The sequence below is a fragment of the Zonotrichia leucophrys genome, chromosome 1A (assembly GCF_028769735.1).
Source record: "Zonotrichia leucophrys gambelii isolate GWCS_2022_RI chromosome 1A, RI_Zleu_2.0, whole genome shotgun sequence".
Classification (NCBI taxonomy): Eukaryota; Metazoa; Chordata; class Aves; order Passeriformes; family Passerellidae; genus Zonotrichia; species Zonotrichia leucophrys.
The window spans coordinates 57,036,012-57,052,602 of record NC_088170.1 but is presented as its reverse complement, the minus strand read 5'-3'; the positions used below and the strand labels follow the sequence as shown (position 1 = coordinate 57,052,602).

Genomic DNA, 16,591 nt, shown 5'->3' with positions numbered 1-16,591 from the left:
CTGAGCTCACCACACCCATCACAGGGCTGGTACAGGGAAGGAACTGGAGCCAGGACAGGGATCTTAGTGGGGTAAAAGAAACCAGTAACAGTACTGACCTGAGCCTGTAACTCCCAGAACTGACCTCTTGAGAAACTATTCCAAGCGACTTGTGTGGCAATAATATCATGTTTGCACAGATTTGGCTGAAGTATTATCATTAGAGAACAATAATGAATTCAAAGAAGCTACACAGTGCCTGAAGTTTTGGAGACCACTCTCCCCTGCCACATACTGTAGCAATCAAATACTTTTGAGACTTAATATAAGTGATTTACTTACAGGAACTATTAAAGCCTTCATTTACTCTGATGATTGTGTACACTAGATGCTTTTAAATATATGTACATACATATATATACATTCCATTTCACCTTTGTCAAACAGAATATATACACTCAAGTTCCATTAAACGTGGAAAATACTTGAAAGAATAGTTCAATAATGCCATTAGCACTTCTTGAAGATTACACACCAAAGATCTTTGAAACACTCAGTGCAACTCAGAAGTGCACTCAGAGTCGATTTCAGCACAAACCTATGAGCACAGAGCCACAGCACATAAAAGCTCAATATTTAAGAGGGTTGCAATGCACTGCACGTTGCAGTCTGACATCTGCAAACTGCTCCCTTTCTCACATTACCAACTGCCATTTGTGCTTTATTGTACAGCAACACTTATTCCTCCAAAGGAGGTGCACACACACAGCATCCACTGTGTTTGCTAAATATCAGTTTGAAATAAAATGTTTAAACTTCTCTAGTGGTTTAAGAGCCTATTCTGCTTACAAAACTACTGTAAGCATTTACTAACAAAAAAAGTAATGAAAATTCAGAGAGACATAGGAGGCTTTGAAAACATTGTACTTTAATAGTGGTTTATACTTTGGCCACTAGTAAACCTAGAAGAAAATGGCCTGATCTGAGGAATAAATATGAACACAGATAAATAAACAAAAAGGTTGAATAGATTGAAATCCTTCTTTTGTAAAAAAGAAACCTCTGGAACATACTTATAAACTATTTTACCTTCAAGGGCATGTTATATAATATTTCATTATAATGAAAAATGACAGTAAACATCTCCCTTATTTTACATTAATTACAGAAAGGTGTTCTCACATTTCCCCTCATATTGAATTTTTACATTTTCACAAATTCAATATGTGGAGTATCTTCACATTATAACAGATCTTGCATTTGGTTACAACAATGTAAGCAAAGAGCTTACTTCCCAATTCCAGCTAGGGAAAATAGTCCTTACATGATGCAAAACATACTGTCTCATTCCAGAGTCCAGTCCTGAAACAGAACTGTGTTTTCCTACAGGTATAAAAGTATCAAAAAAGTCACCACATAAACCTCTGTACTTCATCACTATTTTCCCATTGGAATGTTCTATTTAGAAAAAGATAAAAAGTTACAGCATTTACTAAAATATAAAATGCCAGTTCCAGAAGTTGTCTATATAGAGGCAAAAATGGAATATTGAGTCTATATATTAAGAATGGCAAAATAAAGTAACGAAATTCTAGCAATTTTTGAGGAACTGTGACTGCTAATAAACATACAAAATACATTAAGATCCAGAATATTGATTTTGATTTCAGTGTATCAGCAAAACTCCAGCCAGCAAATAGATAGAAAGGAACTAACAGGTATTTTACAAGCTCGTGTCTTTGGAACACTTTTCTCCAGACATAAAATGTAAAATGTCTGTTGTCTGCTAGTAAATACTTATGGACATAGGTAAATTTCCAGATCAGGAACAAAGAGATGACAGTGACTAAGCTATACTGCACAGGGTACTTCTTCAATGACAACAGGAATTTCCTGATTTTAGTAGGGGTCAATAAATGAGGAAATGAAAAAAAAACAGTAAAGGACAGAAAATAGAACAGCTGAGGAAAGTGCAAACAGGCTTCATGACTACTTCTGTCACCAACAACTATTCCACCATTGATGAAGACAAAAACAAAGAAGAGACATACTAAAATGATGTATGGCCAAGTTAAAGCAGTAAGTGTAACTAAATTTTTGGGTGACAAGAGATATTTAACAAGAAACTGCAGTATTCTGGTCAAATCTGAAAATGATCCTTTCCTGGAAGAAATCTTTTCATCTTTCTTTTTCTGCAACTCAATCTTCCAGGCTTCATTTACCTTCTCTGCAACAACATCTCCAGCACAAAAAACTGTCCACACAATGTTTGTCTGACGAAACATGAAGCCACAAAATCCAAGGAGAGCAGAAGTTTTATGGTTACCATAAAGGCACATTAAATAGGAAAAAAGAGTAAAAAATACTGATCCCGGATCCGTATAATAAAGGAATGTAAAAAAATAAAGGGTGGGAAATGCTGCAAGTGTTAATGCAGACAAGATCCTCTGGAAACCAGACACAGCCTAAAGAAGAAGCAGAAAAATGTGGTTAGACAGTGCCCAATAAAATAAAATAGTACATTAAAAGAAAACTAGTATAACTCTTGAGAATTCTATTAACACAATATAACATCTCCTATGTTCTTTGTTTCCATTATTGCACAAATGCTGTATTTTTCTTAAGTTCCTGCTATGTTTATACAGTTACACAATGTTAAAATCCAAGTGAAAAGCACAGAACATTACTGCAGCTGATTTAAAAAGATGGCAATGAAAATACACCCACTTCTTTCATATGTCAGGTGTGCCCATATTTGTGGTATTAAAATCATGGTGGGGGCATAACCGCTCCCATACTTTGGATAAAAGGGCTGCATCAATGGGCAGAAGACAAAATCAATGGTTTATTCCCCTGCAATCTCACCATGAGATTCTGTTTGTCTGTGTGACAGCACCATTCTGTGCCTCTGCTATCACCTCTTCTGAACCCAGTCACAGAGAGGCCAACTCCAAGTTTCTGATCTTTGATGTAGCCTTTATTATTTATCCTCATTATAATTAATGAGTCAGAAAAAAAAAAATTTAAAAAGGAGCCATGCAGTTAAAAACTCTTCCCAATTATTTCACTCACTACATGACAACACCACAAATCACAACACTAAAAAATGCTGCATGATGTTTCTGAATGATGTAGTGTGGGGTGAAACAGCCACCTATCATCTTACAAGGAAGGGGAATAGAGAAAACACTGAAGTCAAAGAAATGTCAAAAGACAACTAAATGCTCAGACTACCATCATGAAACTTGTTCTTACATTTATGTTTCCACTTTGAAGTATAAAATTAAAAGTAGAAACCATTTATTTAATCTGATCTAATTCTGTACAGTGTTATCATTAGCTTAAAAATTAAGAGATTTCCTTTAAGAAAACACACCAATTTTCTTTGTAGTAAAGGAATCCTTCAGTTATCAGGGAACAGGAAAAAAATGTTTTAAGGTTAAAAGTCAAAAAAGTAACTTTACTAATGTGCAAGATTTTAAATAGGCCGTTAACCACTAAAACAATTTATTTATTGCAGTGATGGATGCTTTAGATTTTTAAATATACAGCATTCTTGTATGCAAGCTGAACTGTTATGGTCTGGATGTGAGGACAGGTAAGAACTGGTTGGATGATGAACTGGCTACACTCTACCCAAAGGACAGTAACAACCCAAGGACCACAGGGATCAGTACTGGGACCTGTCCCATTTAATGGCTTTATCAAAGACAAGATAGGCAAGAGTAAACTGTCGCCAAGTCTGTAGTTAACACTGTGTAAGCAGGACCAGGCAATTTGCTCAAAAGCACAAGTGTCATCCAGAGTGACCCACAGAGGCTGGAGGAATGGCGTAACAAAAATATGATGAAATTCAACAAGGCCAAATCCAAATGCCTGCAGCTGAAAAATAAGAAATCCCCTTAAATGACAGAGGCTGCTCACAGAGCAGCTGAGGAGCCGCTGTTCAAGCTGTGTAAGACACTTAAGCAATTCCAATGACATGAGCATCCAGACCTTTGGATAATAAGTCTGCATATCTACTAACTTTTATTTCAACAGGACTCCTTCTACATATGTGCAAGAATGAATTTTTAGAGGATTGCACCTCGTGCAAGAAAAAAAAAAACATTTAAAAGAAATTAGAGAATAGGAATGTGCCTTCTTGGCCAAACTGCTGGTGGTACTCGCAGTTACATAAAACTGAGGCAGTGAAGGGAACACACACTAAGCCATCCAAGTTGCTTGCACGAGTACATAACATTGCTTTATTTTGACCGTACCTTATTCTTCTGATGGATCTTGAACAGAAGCAAGTACAGTAAGTAGAAGTTCCCAGCACTGAAGAGAAGGTTGATAAACCTGAGCATTCCCACAGAGCACACCACGCTTCCCGTCCAGCCGAGGAGCCACGCCGCGGGCTTCACCACTCCCACTGAGAGCAGGTACAGGCCGGGCAGCGTGGTGATCATGGGGTCCCACTGCAAGGGAACACAGCGTCAGGGAGCCGCTGCCTCCACAGGGCCCGAGCCGCGACACGGCCACACCGCCCCAACACCACCCCTGGCTCGGCCGCAGGCTCTGACAGCTCCCGGCACGGCTGCCCTGAGGGCTCTGAGCTCTGCCCTGCCCGGCTGCTGCTGCGGCTCCACCGCTACACAACCCGCGTCCGGCCAGCCCCGAGCCCGAGCGCTGCTGTGCCGCCGCTGCTGCAAGGATGAGCCCCTCCTGACCTGCAGGAAGCGGCCGTGGCAATAGGCCTGCGCCTGCGGGACGTGGAACACCTCGTCCATGTAGGGCCCGCGCTGGCGGCGGCTGACGGCCGCGAAGAGCAGGCAGGACAGCAGGAAGGCGCCGCTCATGGCTCCCGAGAAGCCGTAGGCCTCGTAGCGCTCCATGCCGGCTCCGCGCCGGCCGCGACGGGGCCGCTCTTCCGGGGAGGGGCGAGGGGCGGCACCCGGGAAGCGGGGCCGGGAATCGGGGGATTCCTGTGGGAAGCGCTGAGCCCTTGGTCTCCGTGGCTGCGTGTTGTTAGCGCTGTGTTTTCCACGGGCCGAGCGGCGATAGCCCGGGGATGGAGCGAACGCACCGGCTGGAGCTGTTCCCGGAGCGCAGCGTCACGCTGCTCCTCTTCCAGCACGTGAAAAATGCCGCTGCTCTGCGGAAAAAAGCCATGGAAGGCTCCATCGAGGGAGCACTGATAAACCCTGCGATGGTGAGTGTTGTCCTGGCAGAGCGGGAGGTCCGCGGGAGCTCAGCCAGGCCGGCCCGGGCTCTCCGTCGCTGTCACACGAGCGGTTCTGCGCGTCCCCCGGCCCTGCAAGTGCCCGCCTTTGGTTTCAATACTGCGTCCTACAGCTGAAAGGGTCGGCTCTGTTAAACAGCCTTGGCAAGATTGGCCAAAAACATTATGTTTTCATTAATTTCACATCCTGCTTGGTGGAGTTTAAACCTGCCTCATGTGCTAATTAATTCATGCTGTCTAAAATCTACTATTTGGTGCCTTTGTTCTCATTTAACCCATAAATAGTTTCAGAATCTAGGTTTACTTTTTGTTAGAATTAGGCTCTCAAAATGAAGTGGTCAGAATTTTTTTCAGATTTCAAAACAGTAAGTTAATTCTGTATAACTCTTTCTTTGGTGTTTTACAGATTGTAGATCCTTTTCAGATTCTTGTGGCAGCCAACAAAGCAGTGCATCTACAGAAGATAGGTAAAATGAAGACCAGAACGCTCTATGCAGAAATTATTTTCAGCCTTTCACCGAGCAACAATGTAAGATCTATTGAACAAATTTCTTTTTTGCCAGAAATGCTTGCTAAGATCCACACAGCCAAACTAGGTACATGTATTCCTTTAACACTCTATAAAGCTACTAGAAGAAGTTTTTAATTGTTATTTTTAATGTACTGTTATGGTTTGTAGCTTGTTAGAATTCCATTAATGTAAAATGTCTGTCAGTTTATACTCTTGGTATATCTGACGCAGTAACTGAAAAGGTTCCTGATATGTAGTGAGAAACTGACTCATAATATTTTTTTCTCTTTTTTCAGATTTCAGATGCATTTAAAAAGTTTGGCATTTCAGACAGCGACACAGCAGTGCTCATTGTGCTGGTTGTGGATGGAGACAAGAACATCAATCTGGCAGATATAACATCTCAGGTGGAAGGCCAGCAGGTTTCCCTAGATGAACTCCCCCAGCTAACAGACACTGCCAAAGTTAAAAAGGTGTGTAGCCAAAAGAGAGGACTGACATGGAGAAAAGGGACAGTTTATTTAGTTGTCTGATTAAATATCAACTGACAAAATTAACTTAGGATCTGTATTTCTTTAGCAGAACTGAAAACTTCATTTAAGTGGACCTTGATTATTTCTTTGAATTTTTTAGTTGAAACAAATTTTAGTTGTCACACCCTAACATCACAAAGTTTAAGTCTTCAAATTATTAATGTTGCCAGGGAATTAGAGCATAAAAATAAATTCCTGATTGCTGCCTACCATCCAGGAACTTTTGATTCCTGTTTTTCAGGCAAATATTCATTTAATTAAAAATTTCAGTCCTGAGCATTTTCATAAGCTTAAGTACATAGATAGTCCCAGAAGGGGTGGTTAAAATAGGAACAGGTTAATTAGTTGTTAGGAGCTGTCTTGGGGAATTTATGCTCTTAAGAGATTACCATATGCTAAATAGGTATTTTGAAGCATATGCCTTCTACGTGATAAAATTCAAGTAACTTCAATCATCTTTATCATGTCTGTCAAAGTATTGATAAGAGACACATAAATAAAATTGGACAAATTATAGCATTTAACATATGGAGCTTTAAGTGCTGCTCTTATTCAGTTTCATAGCTTTCCTTATTCTTGCAGTTTCAGAATTTGCTTCAGTCCAAATTTTGTCTTGCAGTCACAAGAAGATAGGAATTTCCAATATAAAAGTGGGGGAGAGGGCAATAATCTTTGATTGTACATAGTTTTAGAAGGTACATCATCAGTTTTTTTCTTCCTTATACATCTCTCCTGTTTTTCTTGTTGTTTTTTTGCAGATGTACAAAGTCACTCCACAGGAAGAAAAAATTGGCACCTTATTGGATAGTGTTGTTTGCAGAATGTCAACAAAAGATGTTTTGTGAAAAGGTGGAAATAAATTTCAGAGGAAGTGAAGTAGTACTGAGTAGTGTGATGACATCTGAGCTTTAACCGAGCTTGGACACAAGGGTGACCTGAGCTGTGTTCTAAGCACAGACAGCATGCCAAGCAGAACTTGCCATTGACATTGTGGTCCTTTTTCTTGACAAAGGAGAGTTGGCAGTACTTTAAGCTGAACTTAAACAAAAGGCTTGGAAATTTGTACTTTCTTTTGTCAAATGTTTTGGTAGTCCCAGAGAGAGTTCAAACATTGTAAATCATTTTTGTTAACTGTGCTCTGATTTGTTTTGGTTTGGCAACCCAATGGATGATATCCTTTTAACAATGCTACTGCCAGAAAAGGCATCTTTACAGCCCAAGTATTTCTGATGGATTAGAAAGGGGAAATTTTCCATAAACAATCAGCAGCATCTCCCTCTTTGTGCTCCTGGGACAGAGTTGCTACCCACCCCTTGAGGACAGGAAGGGTGCCATGCCAGCCAGTGGCAGTGTGCAGCAGGGGTGTCAGAGATGTGCACAATGAAGAATGAGGTCAGTGGGTAGTGCTGTGGTGGTGTTAGCACCTGACACTCTGATGTCATCCACTGCTGGCTATAAAGGATAAGGAGCTTTTACTTCATGACATTGGTTTATGCATGATGATGCTGAACTTAGAGCCTGGTTACAGGTGCAGAATTCACAGACAAATTTCCACCATAGGTTGTATCCATTGAATTGTCAATAGAGCTTACATAGTATTCTTAAAGGACATAAAACTTGGTGTTCTGAACCACTGCTAGGGAAGGCCATCAAAGGGAACTAGGAGGACTGTTGATTTCCAGTAGTCACCAGGTGCAACAGCTGTGAATGTGTATCATTTTATCACATGCAAGCATCCTAAGTACTGTCCTAATTAGGTAGAAATCCATACTCATTGTTATTATTATGGTGTATTGTTTTTCTAAGATGTGCATAAAATTACAGCTGTCTGCATTTTTTTTCCTGATGTTTTCTGAGGTATTATGATTTGTGTAATTAAAAGATCTTTGGAAGAGAATGCCTCACATTCTTACACAAAGATTTTGAAGGAGAGGTAGGCCTTAGAGTTCATAATAGTACAGTAAATAGACCAGTGAACTAACATATAGACATGGTTTTGTCTGTGTTTCTGTGTTTAATACAGAAATGTACAGCTTCAGTTTTGCATTTTGATTTCATTTAAGTTTTCCCTTAGTTAAAACACAGTAGTACAAGTCCCATCCTTTTCTTACCAACCAAACCAATGGCAAATTTAGTTACAAAATACTAAGGGAATGACAAGGTTTATCAAAGGATTAGGGGCAAATGGCTGTGCTGACATCTTGCTGTAAAGATGGCTTTACAGAATGCATCATCCTCTCTAAAGGGAAATGTGATGCAGTAGTAAAAAATGGAGCTTGGAAGGACTTGAGTCTTCAAAAGTCTGTCACAACAGCATGTGAGAATGACCATGGAAAATAAAGAGACTTGTTTTCCTTTTCTGACAGTCCAGTTGGTACATGGAATATATCATAAGGTTCACTGGCTGAACTGCAATGTTTTTGTTAGTTTAAAATAACAGCAGACAGGCTTACTTAAACCACTGCCTTTTTTGAGCACGTGTAAAACATCTGTCCAGTCTGTTTAGTACAGGAGAATAGTAATAAAATTATGACTACATAAAGTTTTGACACACCAATTCCAAACTTGAGTTCCCAGTTTCTACTTCTCCATCTATTTCATTGGTGTAGAGAATTAAATAGCTCATTACTGTTGACATAAGTTAAATTGTGATTTACTGTGAGACCCAAATGAGGTGTTTTCATGAGTGGATTTACAGGAAATTATTTTGGGAGTTGAAGTCTCCAGTGTCATTCAGTCAGGCAGATGATTTGAGGCTGTTTGTGTTGAAGACTATGCCCTGCAAGACCACCGGTTTTCACAAGATGTGGTTGCATTATCCAACTTAAATGAGTTGTTTACAAAAACTGATAATAAAAGTAGATTTTGTTCACCCTGCAAAGATACAGTTGTCTTTCTGAACACATTAAAAATAACTTAATTTAGATCTCTAGTGTTAACGTTAAATCAACTAAGGCTGTTTTCAAGGAAAGCAAAATTTTAAGAAAAATGTTTTGCAAAACATTTAATGTTCTGCAGCAGTCACTTATGAACTTTCATACCTCATCTCCTCTATCACAAGGTGAAAGAGGAGACTGAAGTATTTTCAATACCTTATTTGGCCCTCCAGTGCTTCAGAGGCAGGATTATTCCTGCAGAATTTATAAATTTGACAATTTAATGCTACATCATGACGTGCATTCAATTGTTGTGAACACATGATGTGTGTTCAATTGTTCTAGGGTTTTTTTTTCCTTTGGTAGGGTGCATTTGGGATTTTGTTTGACTTTCAGCATGCTGAGGCCATTGCCTGTCGCACAGCCCTGATCACTGGGGGTTTTTGTGCTGCTGTCAGAATGTGTAGGTCGCTCTCCTATCTCATGTACTTATATTGACAAGGGAGGGCCCATCCTTTTGTGTTCACTTGTAATGTTCATCCTACATGTTTTATGACTGGGTCTGTATGTTCTATGACAATGTATTTAATGTGCTAATCATCTGTTTTCTTAAGTATTCCTTTGTGTGCTGCTCCCTTGGAAGCATCACCAAAGCACTGCTGCCACGTTAAAGCAGGCTGAGGTGGTGTCTGTGCAGTGGGGTAACACTGGTTGGAGGAACAGCAACTCCAGCACCTCACTGCCTGCTGAGAGCTGACACCAGTGTCTCTGGTGCTACACTGACCTTTGTTAACACTCCTGGAGCTCTCCTCAGAGACATTTCAGTTTATATACCCCTCCTGATTATGGATGGATACCAAAATGGAGTACACAATACTTTAAGAATTGTGTTGTCTGCAGGTACTACCTGATTACAAATGTGTATCTGAGTCTGTAAAATGTCTAAATATCTTACAGAGTTTTGTTGTTTTGTTTTTGCTTTGGGTTTTTTTTGTTTGTTTTTTTTTTGGTTTTTTTTTTTTTTTGGATACTGTGTATTAGTTTAGGCAATGCTAAAATTTGGGGTTTAAGCTCAGTTTAGGCTCCCAAGGCTTGGACTATTGTCTCCAACAGTCACTGTCCCTCAGAGCTGCCAGTCCACTAATGTGTGCTCATCAGCTGCAGACAGCCAACAAAGAGTTGAACAGAACCTGCCAAATGGCTCTATGTTCAGAAAGCTTGCAGGTTGTCTGAGTGGGATTACTGCCTTGACAATGTGGGAGTATGGAATGCCCCCATCAGGGATGGGCTGGTGTTTGTAGGAGCTGGTGCTGCCATGCGATGTTCATGAATTGTGGAAAAGCAAGTGGTGGTTGCAGATAAATATATACAAGGTGAAGACTGAGCCAGCTGGTTCTGTGATAAAGGATTCACAAAAGCAGCTTATTCCATAATTTTATTCCTGAGTTTACAAAGTCATTACCATAAGTTAAAGATAATGGATGCAAGTCCCATATAAACTCTTCAGCAATGGAGATGAGAATTTGACTTTTTCAGTGATCTTCCTTGGCCAGCAGAATAGCTGGGTTTGTTGGTTATTTTTTCTTATGTTGTTGTGACACAGCAGATTATTTCCCTGCTTACAGTGTATGTTTTACCATGGATTGGGACAGGCAAATTTAGCAGAGGTAGAGACTCAGCAAGTTCACAAATGGAAAGCTGGGGTGGACATACAAAATATTGACCAATAAAACAGAAGTTGAACTCCTCTTTCAAGAATATCATGCTTAAAGTTTCATTTACATGCTGAGGGTAATATAAATGTGTACAGGTCAAGGAGGTCTCTTGTTATTCACAAAATGATGTTCTGTACATGGCTGGTTAAATTGCTTCATAGATTCACTTCCACAAGTAGCAAGCACTTATGCAGTTTCAAGTAAACTGAAATATGCTGAGACCATTTTTTGTACTTCTTGAGTGGATGGATAATTGACACAAATACTTCTTTAAATATTTGCCAGAGAAAGTTCCTATACTGCTGCTATAAGGATGAATCCTTTCTTGACCAGGCTCCCCAGAGTGCCCCTAGAAGGATCATGATGATCACTGTGTACAGGGTGTGGACTGTAACAAGATAATCTCCGTGCTGCTGCTGGAACCCAGAGGTGCTGTGCCAGTTCTCACTTCTGTTTCCATTAGGTTTCTGTCTGTGGGCACGGAGAGAATGTATCCTGACATAATAAAAAGCAAGATTAAGGTTAAAAATTATTCTTCTTTATTAAGAATTCAGTAGTGTTTGTAATGAAATCCAGAGTGTGCATTGAATCTGACTAGATTTGGGAAAGAGCTCTTCAGATTGTCTGGAGCTAATAAAATAATTTCTATAATTGGAAATGCAAAACATTTAGTAGCCATTTGGTATTTCTCTCCCACTGACAGGCACAGTGACAGGATATGGGCTTAGAGGAAAAACAATGTTCTTACTCCTCACTATGGATACAGATCATTGTATGAGAAAAAAACAGACCCTTTCATTTTGCAATATTATGAAAGAGGCAGGGTTCAAATAAAAAATTACAGCTTTCAAAGCTTTAATGTACGGGAATAAGCACAGCATGTGATCTTCCCATCCTGTTCTGGCATGTTTTTCTATCTCTGCTTTTCAGAGGGGACTTGTGTCAAGGATGAATCCTGATACTCCTGACTGGTATCTTTTCATTAGGCAAAGATACCAGTCAGGAGTAACTACATAAAGCACATCTGCAGGATTCTCTGCAGTAACATTTGACATTGTTTTGTCACCTTTCCCAAAGGATTTGAAATTAGAATATTCACCTATGGCAACAGACCTCCAGTTATTATCTTCACTGAAAATTGCCTGCTAAGCCCCAGGGCTAAGTCCTTGTTCCTGCTGCTTTTGCCCTTTTTTTTTTTTTTTTAAGAGAAAAGAAATGTTTAATGTGCGCAATTACATCTGAACTGGAACACCAAAAGGAGATTAATTAGCTTGTGATTTTCACATTTGTTAGGAAGGGGTCTGAGATGGATTAGATGTATTGCAGGTCTGGTTCATACATGTTCCTGCTGTTACTGTGACAGTAGAGATTACCACAAATGTTAGCACAGATAAAGCTTATGAGTAAAAACAAACTTTAAACCACAAATTACATACTTAGGCACACTTGGAAGAGAGCTGTCAAAACTGATTAGTTAAAACTCTAAGACTAGGAAATGCAATCTCCAAAAGAGAATTAATCAATAAAACAGAAGTTCTGCTGTTGAGCTTTTACAGAAGGCAAATGCAGAATTAGACATTTAACAATTTTATCAGGACAATCTGTCATGTGTAGCTGCAAACCAAATAACAGTTCATGATCATTTGGGAGCATCATGTGAAGACCACAAGAGGAATATTCTGCCAATAGTTTACTTTTCTGTTCCTACCTGAGGGGAATGCAGTATATGCAGCTTACCTTCTGCAAGCATTCATGATGTCTGGCTGACTGAGTTCCCACTGCGTCAGATTTCTTCTTGCAGAGAGGAAAAAAGCTTATTTTATCCTCGTTTCCTTGCACAAAATGAGAAAATTTTCTCTCAGTACCAATAAAAAGAATCTTCTTTCCAAGCCCACCAACTTGACCAACGGTAATCTCAAACAGTAATCTTCTATGTGTCAATGAAAGCTCTCAAATGAATGCTTTCTAAAGCTGATTTTGACACAGTTCTTCAAGAAATTCCCTTGAGCAGTTCACAAGGCAAATTATGAGTAATCCCAGTGACTGGCTTCTTTTAGCTGCTGGGATCTCTAGTTATAAACAGTAGCTTGCTGCTGAAGTGTTGCCAAATTTATAACAACACAAGTAATGCACAGATGGAGGGTGGTGGTGATGAAAAATGCAGGATGAGCTGTAACAGAATTACTTTCTATTAGATCACAAGCTATTTTGGGGTAAAACTTGGTTCCTTTCTACAACTGCAATTTGGTTTAAATTGCCTTGAGTGAAATTTCAAGCCACCATCACTTGCATGTGCTGTAATAATCAAATATTTTTTTCTGAAAAAAGCAGATAGTTTTTTTAAAAAAAGTTTGATTTTTATAATATGATCACATTTGATAAGCAGTCAATAATATCACCACAAAAACCACATTTTGACATCCAGGGTTAGTAACAGCCACATCCTGACTGCCTGGAGCCATTAATTACCAAGAGACTGTGCCAGTGCAGAGCTCCTCCCAAGCTGGGTGTTGCCTGACCAGCTGGGTTAATGGTGGGTTTAGTACAACCAATTCAATGCCCCTGTAGTGATCCATAAGGCTTATAAACAAACATTTAAATTTGCAATTTTTAAAGACAGACCAAAAACCTTCTTTCCCAAAATACTTTATTGCATCATCTTTAAAGTAACTGTATTGCTCATGTAACTGTTACTTTCAGCTTATTGTCACATATAATTGCTATTAAGACAAATCTGAACTTGTAGTTCTGGTGCATTTCTAAAGGTTTTTGCCTTTCCTTCACATATGTCCTGGTTACAGCATTTAAGTTTTTATAAAAATAAAACTGGTTCCTTTAGTTTTATTAAAACAACTAGTAATTTCCAAGTATGTCCTGGAAGAATCACTTACACTTCAGAAAATGAAAACTGAGTTTGTTGACCCATGTGACTAAAACTGTGTCACTGGAACCAGTGAAGCTACCAAGGACAAAAACTCATTATTCATTATTAGTAATATATTAAATACAGAAAACCATAAATATTACAATGACTTGGAAGAAGGAATTCTTTATTTTTGACCATTGAATTTCTTGTCATTATTACCCTGCCCCAGTCTGTTTCACTTTTTTCTCTGACTTTTTTTTCCTTTCAGGAAAGGAAATTCTTCATTTCATGAAAGGAAATGAAATCTTGTGATTTCAAACTGTACCAATTTAGCAAGGTTTGATCCATTTCCCTTGTGCTTCATGTCATCCCATTATCTTATAATTTTTTCACTTTGGTTCAGAAATTTCAACAATGAAATCTTGAAAACAGAGAAGAAAGTGTAACAAACACTCTGGAAGGGAAACACAATATGATTTTAAAAAATACAATTGAAAAAAAAAGGAAATTTGGGAATGCAGTGATTCCAACAAAATCAATTGGGATTAAATGAGGTGCAGTGAAAAGGACTAAATATTACCAAAATTTAATTTACTTAAGTCCCAAAATCAGGGAATGAAGTCAAACAAAAAGACAGAAGAAGAAATTGATGAAATGAAAGGCTAAAAAAAAAACAAACAAAAAACCAAACCTGCAAAAAAAGGGAAAATGATCAAATGGCATGGGATGACATGAAATGCAGGGAAATAGACCACACCTTTCCAAATTGATCCTCATTGAAATTGCAAGATTTCCTTTGGGGAAGTGAAGAATTTCCTCTCATGAAAGGAAATGAAGTCTTGAAAACAGAGAAAAAGTGAAACAAACAGACTAGGTGGGAATTATAATGACATAAAATTGAATGGAAAGAAACAAAAGAAACCAATAAACTGAAATTATTACATCCAGAAGAGTAATTCAAGGAACAACAAGGAAAACATCAAAGAGAACAGGTAGAAAATTGTGATGTAAAAAGATGGAAGACAGAAACTGTGACAATGAGGATTGGCCTATTTTAGAAGCAACTGAGCTGGACAGTTCCCCAAGACCTCTGCCAGCCAGGAGGGAGTCCCCAAGGGAGGGAGAAGTGTGAGGTGAGCATGTTAATACTCAGCAGAAACCTCTTTGTCCCAGCTATTTATTGTGCATATTTGCCAATAGACAGACACTTGCTGTATACTCAAGTCACATACATACTGCTTGTGGGCCTCCATGAAAGGTAAAAAAAATGACAAATGGTCTAGTGGAGAAAGGATTAGAGAATATTCTATCTATATGAAAATCTGCACTTCATAATTAACTATTCTCATTCAGCTGATAAATTCCAGTTGGTTGATTTAGTAATCTAAAAATACTTAGAACAGAATACATCACTGGAACTCAATTTCTCATACCATGCATACATGAAGAGAAAACCCTAAGCACTGCACAGCATTAAATGTCAGAGGAAATGTGAAGAGTGGTGTTTTCCTAGTGTTTTTCATGAACATGGTTCTACTTTTAAAACGATTCCAACAATCAGGCTTGTGAAAGATGTTTTGCAAATATTAAAATGAATATTATATGTGTTGTGTTAGAAAGTAATGCTGTTTTAATTCTCTTAAGCAGTGTGTTAAATAAAGTTTTAGATTATAAAAAATGTTAAAATAGAAACTATGCTATGTAGGATACTTTTTTTAAAGAAAGGACTCACAGCGAGATAGCAGCCACAGGACACCTAAATCTTTCAGAGAAAAAGAATTTATTGCTCTCTTATCAGAAGAAATGAACTTCTTCCTGCCTCGAAGGCGCTGTTAGGATTCAGAGGAAGAAGTTGATGATGGCCAGACAGAATCCTGGGTTTGAATGGAATTTATGCATCATGTATGAGGTGTATGAATATGCAACAGGTTATTGGTTTTAAGGGTTAATCCTTTGTTAATGGCGTTCTTTTTCAGGCTCGTGCTGGCCAGAAAAGGTACCTGGACATCCATAACTCATTGGTTCTATTGTCTCATATTGTCCTAATTCAAATTGTCCAAATTATTATTACTCTAATTGTATTACTATTCTTATAACCATTTTATTACTATTAAACTTTTAAAATTTTTAAAAAACAAGTGTTTGGTGTTTTTCACAGGCTGCTTTAATGGGACTGATAATTAATAGTTTGTAGCTGGGACTGACATCCATGGATCTCATTACTCCTTATGCCACTTTAGGATAAGATATAAACCCCCTTCACAGCAGGGGATATCACAGAATCTGTTAGGCTGGAAAAGAGCTCTGAGTCCAACCTTTGAGCACCAGCTGGACAACCAGACCTGGCACTGAGTGCCACATCCAGTCTTTCCTCAAACACCTCCAGGATGATGGCTCCACCACCTGCCCAGACAGCCCATTCCAATGTCCAGTCATGTTTTTTGTGATTAAATTCCTCTGATGTCCAAGCTCAACAGCCTTTTAGCTTCACTTCTAAAGTTAACTATCTTCACTTCTAAAGTTAAAGCCACTGGGACAACCACACACAGCAAAGGTGTCAAGGAAACCAAAGGCGTGGGCGCGGAGGAGGCCGCACCGCAGCCAGCACGGCGCCTCTGCCCGGAGGCACAATAGCACGGCCCCATGGCGAGACCTTCGGCAATGCCCACACCCTGCTGAGGCTGAGGCTGAGCCAGCACCGCGGCTGCCGAGGCCGGCCAGGCAAGCCGGGCTGAGCCAGGACGACCCGCGGGGGTGATGCACCATGGCCAGGGCCCGTGCCAGAGGCGGAGACGGGACAGCAGAGCAACCGTTGGTGCTCCTGCTAACTACAAGGCCCAGAATACACCGGGAGCGCCGTGTATCCTTCGAACCGGCCAATGAGAGT

At 39.4% G+C, this 16,591-nt stretch overlaps 2 protein-coding genes across 2 annotated transcripts; one reads left to right on the top strand and one right to left on the bottom strand.

The window, feature by feature from the left end:
• Positions 1-886: 886 nt before the first annotated feature.
• ALG10 (ALG10 alpha-1,2-glucosyltransferase) lies at positions 887-4,923 on the bottom strand. The gene is made up of 3 exons (XM_064702804.1): positions 4,692-4,923; positions 4,242-4,439; positions 887-2,444 (listed from the first exon to the last, which is right to left on the bottom strand). The coding sequence occupies exons 1-3, from the start codon at positions 4,854-4,856 to the stop codon at positions 1,389-1,391; spliced, it is 1,419 nt and encodes a 472-aa protein (XP_064558874.1). The 5' UTR covers positions 4,857-4,923; the 3' UTR covers positions 887-1,388.
• Positions 4,915-9,128, top strand: TPRKB (TP53RK binding protein). Its single transcript, XM_064702805.1, has 4 exons — positions 4,915-5,173; positions 5,610-5,732; positions 6,011-6,187; positions 7,006-9,128. The coding sequence occupies exons 1-4, from the start codon at positions 5,033-5,035 to the stop codon at positions 7,090-7,092; spliced, it is 528 nt and encodes a 175-aa protein (XP_064558875.1). The 5' UTR covers positions 4,915-5,032; the 3' UTR covers positions 7,093-9,128.
• The last annotated feature ends 7,463 nt before the right edge of the window (positions 9,129-16,591 follow it).

What these genes read in the sequence shown, in the direction of transcription:
- TPRKB (XM_064702805.1), top strand. Translation starts at nt 5,033, where the DNA reads ATGGAGCGAACGCACCGGCTGGAGCTGTTCCCGGAGCGCAGCGTCACG. An exon ending in CACTGATAAACCCTGCGATG is followed by an intron (nt 5,174 to 5,609) that starts GTGAGTGTTGTC and finishes GGTGTTTTACAG; the next exon opens with ATTGTAGATCCTTTTCAGAT. An exon ending in ACACTGCCAAAGTTAAAAAG is followed by an intron (nt 6,188 to 7,005) that starts GTGTGTAGCCAA and finishes GTTTTTTTGCAG; the next exon opens with ATGTACAAAGTCACTCCACA.
- ALG10 (XM_064702804.1), bottom strand. Translation starts at nt 4,856, where the DNA reads ATGGAGCGCTACGAGGCCTACGGCTTCTCGGGAGCCATGAGCGGCGCC. An exon ending in GCCACGGCCGCTTCCTGCAG is followed by an intron (nt 4,440 to 4,691) that starts GTCAGGAGGGGC and finishes GTTCCCTTGCAG; the next exon opens with TGGGACCCCATGATCACCAC. An exon ending in AGATCCATCAGAAGAATAAG is followed by an intron (nt 2,445 to 4,241) that starts GTACGGTCAAAA and finishes CTTCTTCTTTAG; the next exon opens with GCTGTGTCTGGTTTCCAGAG.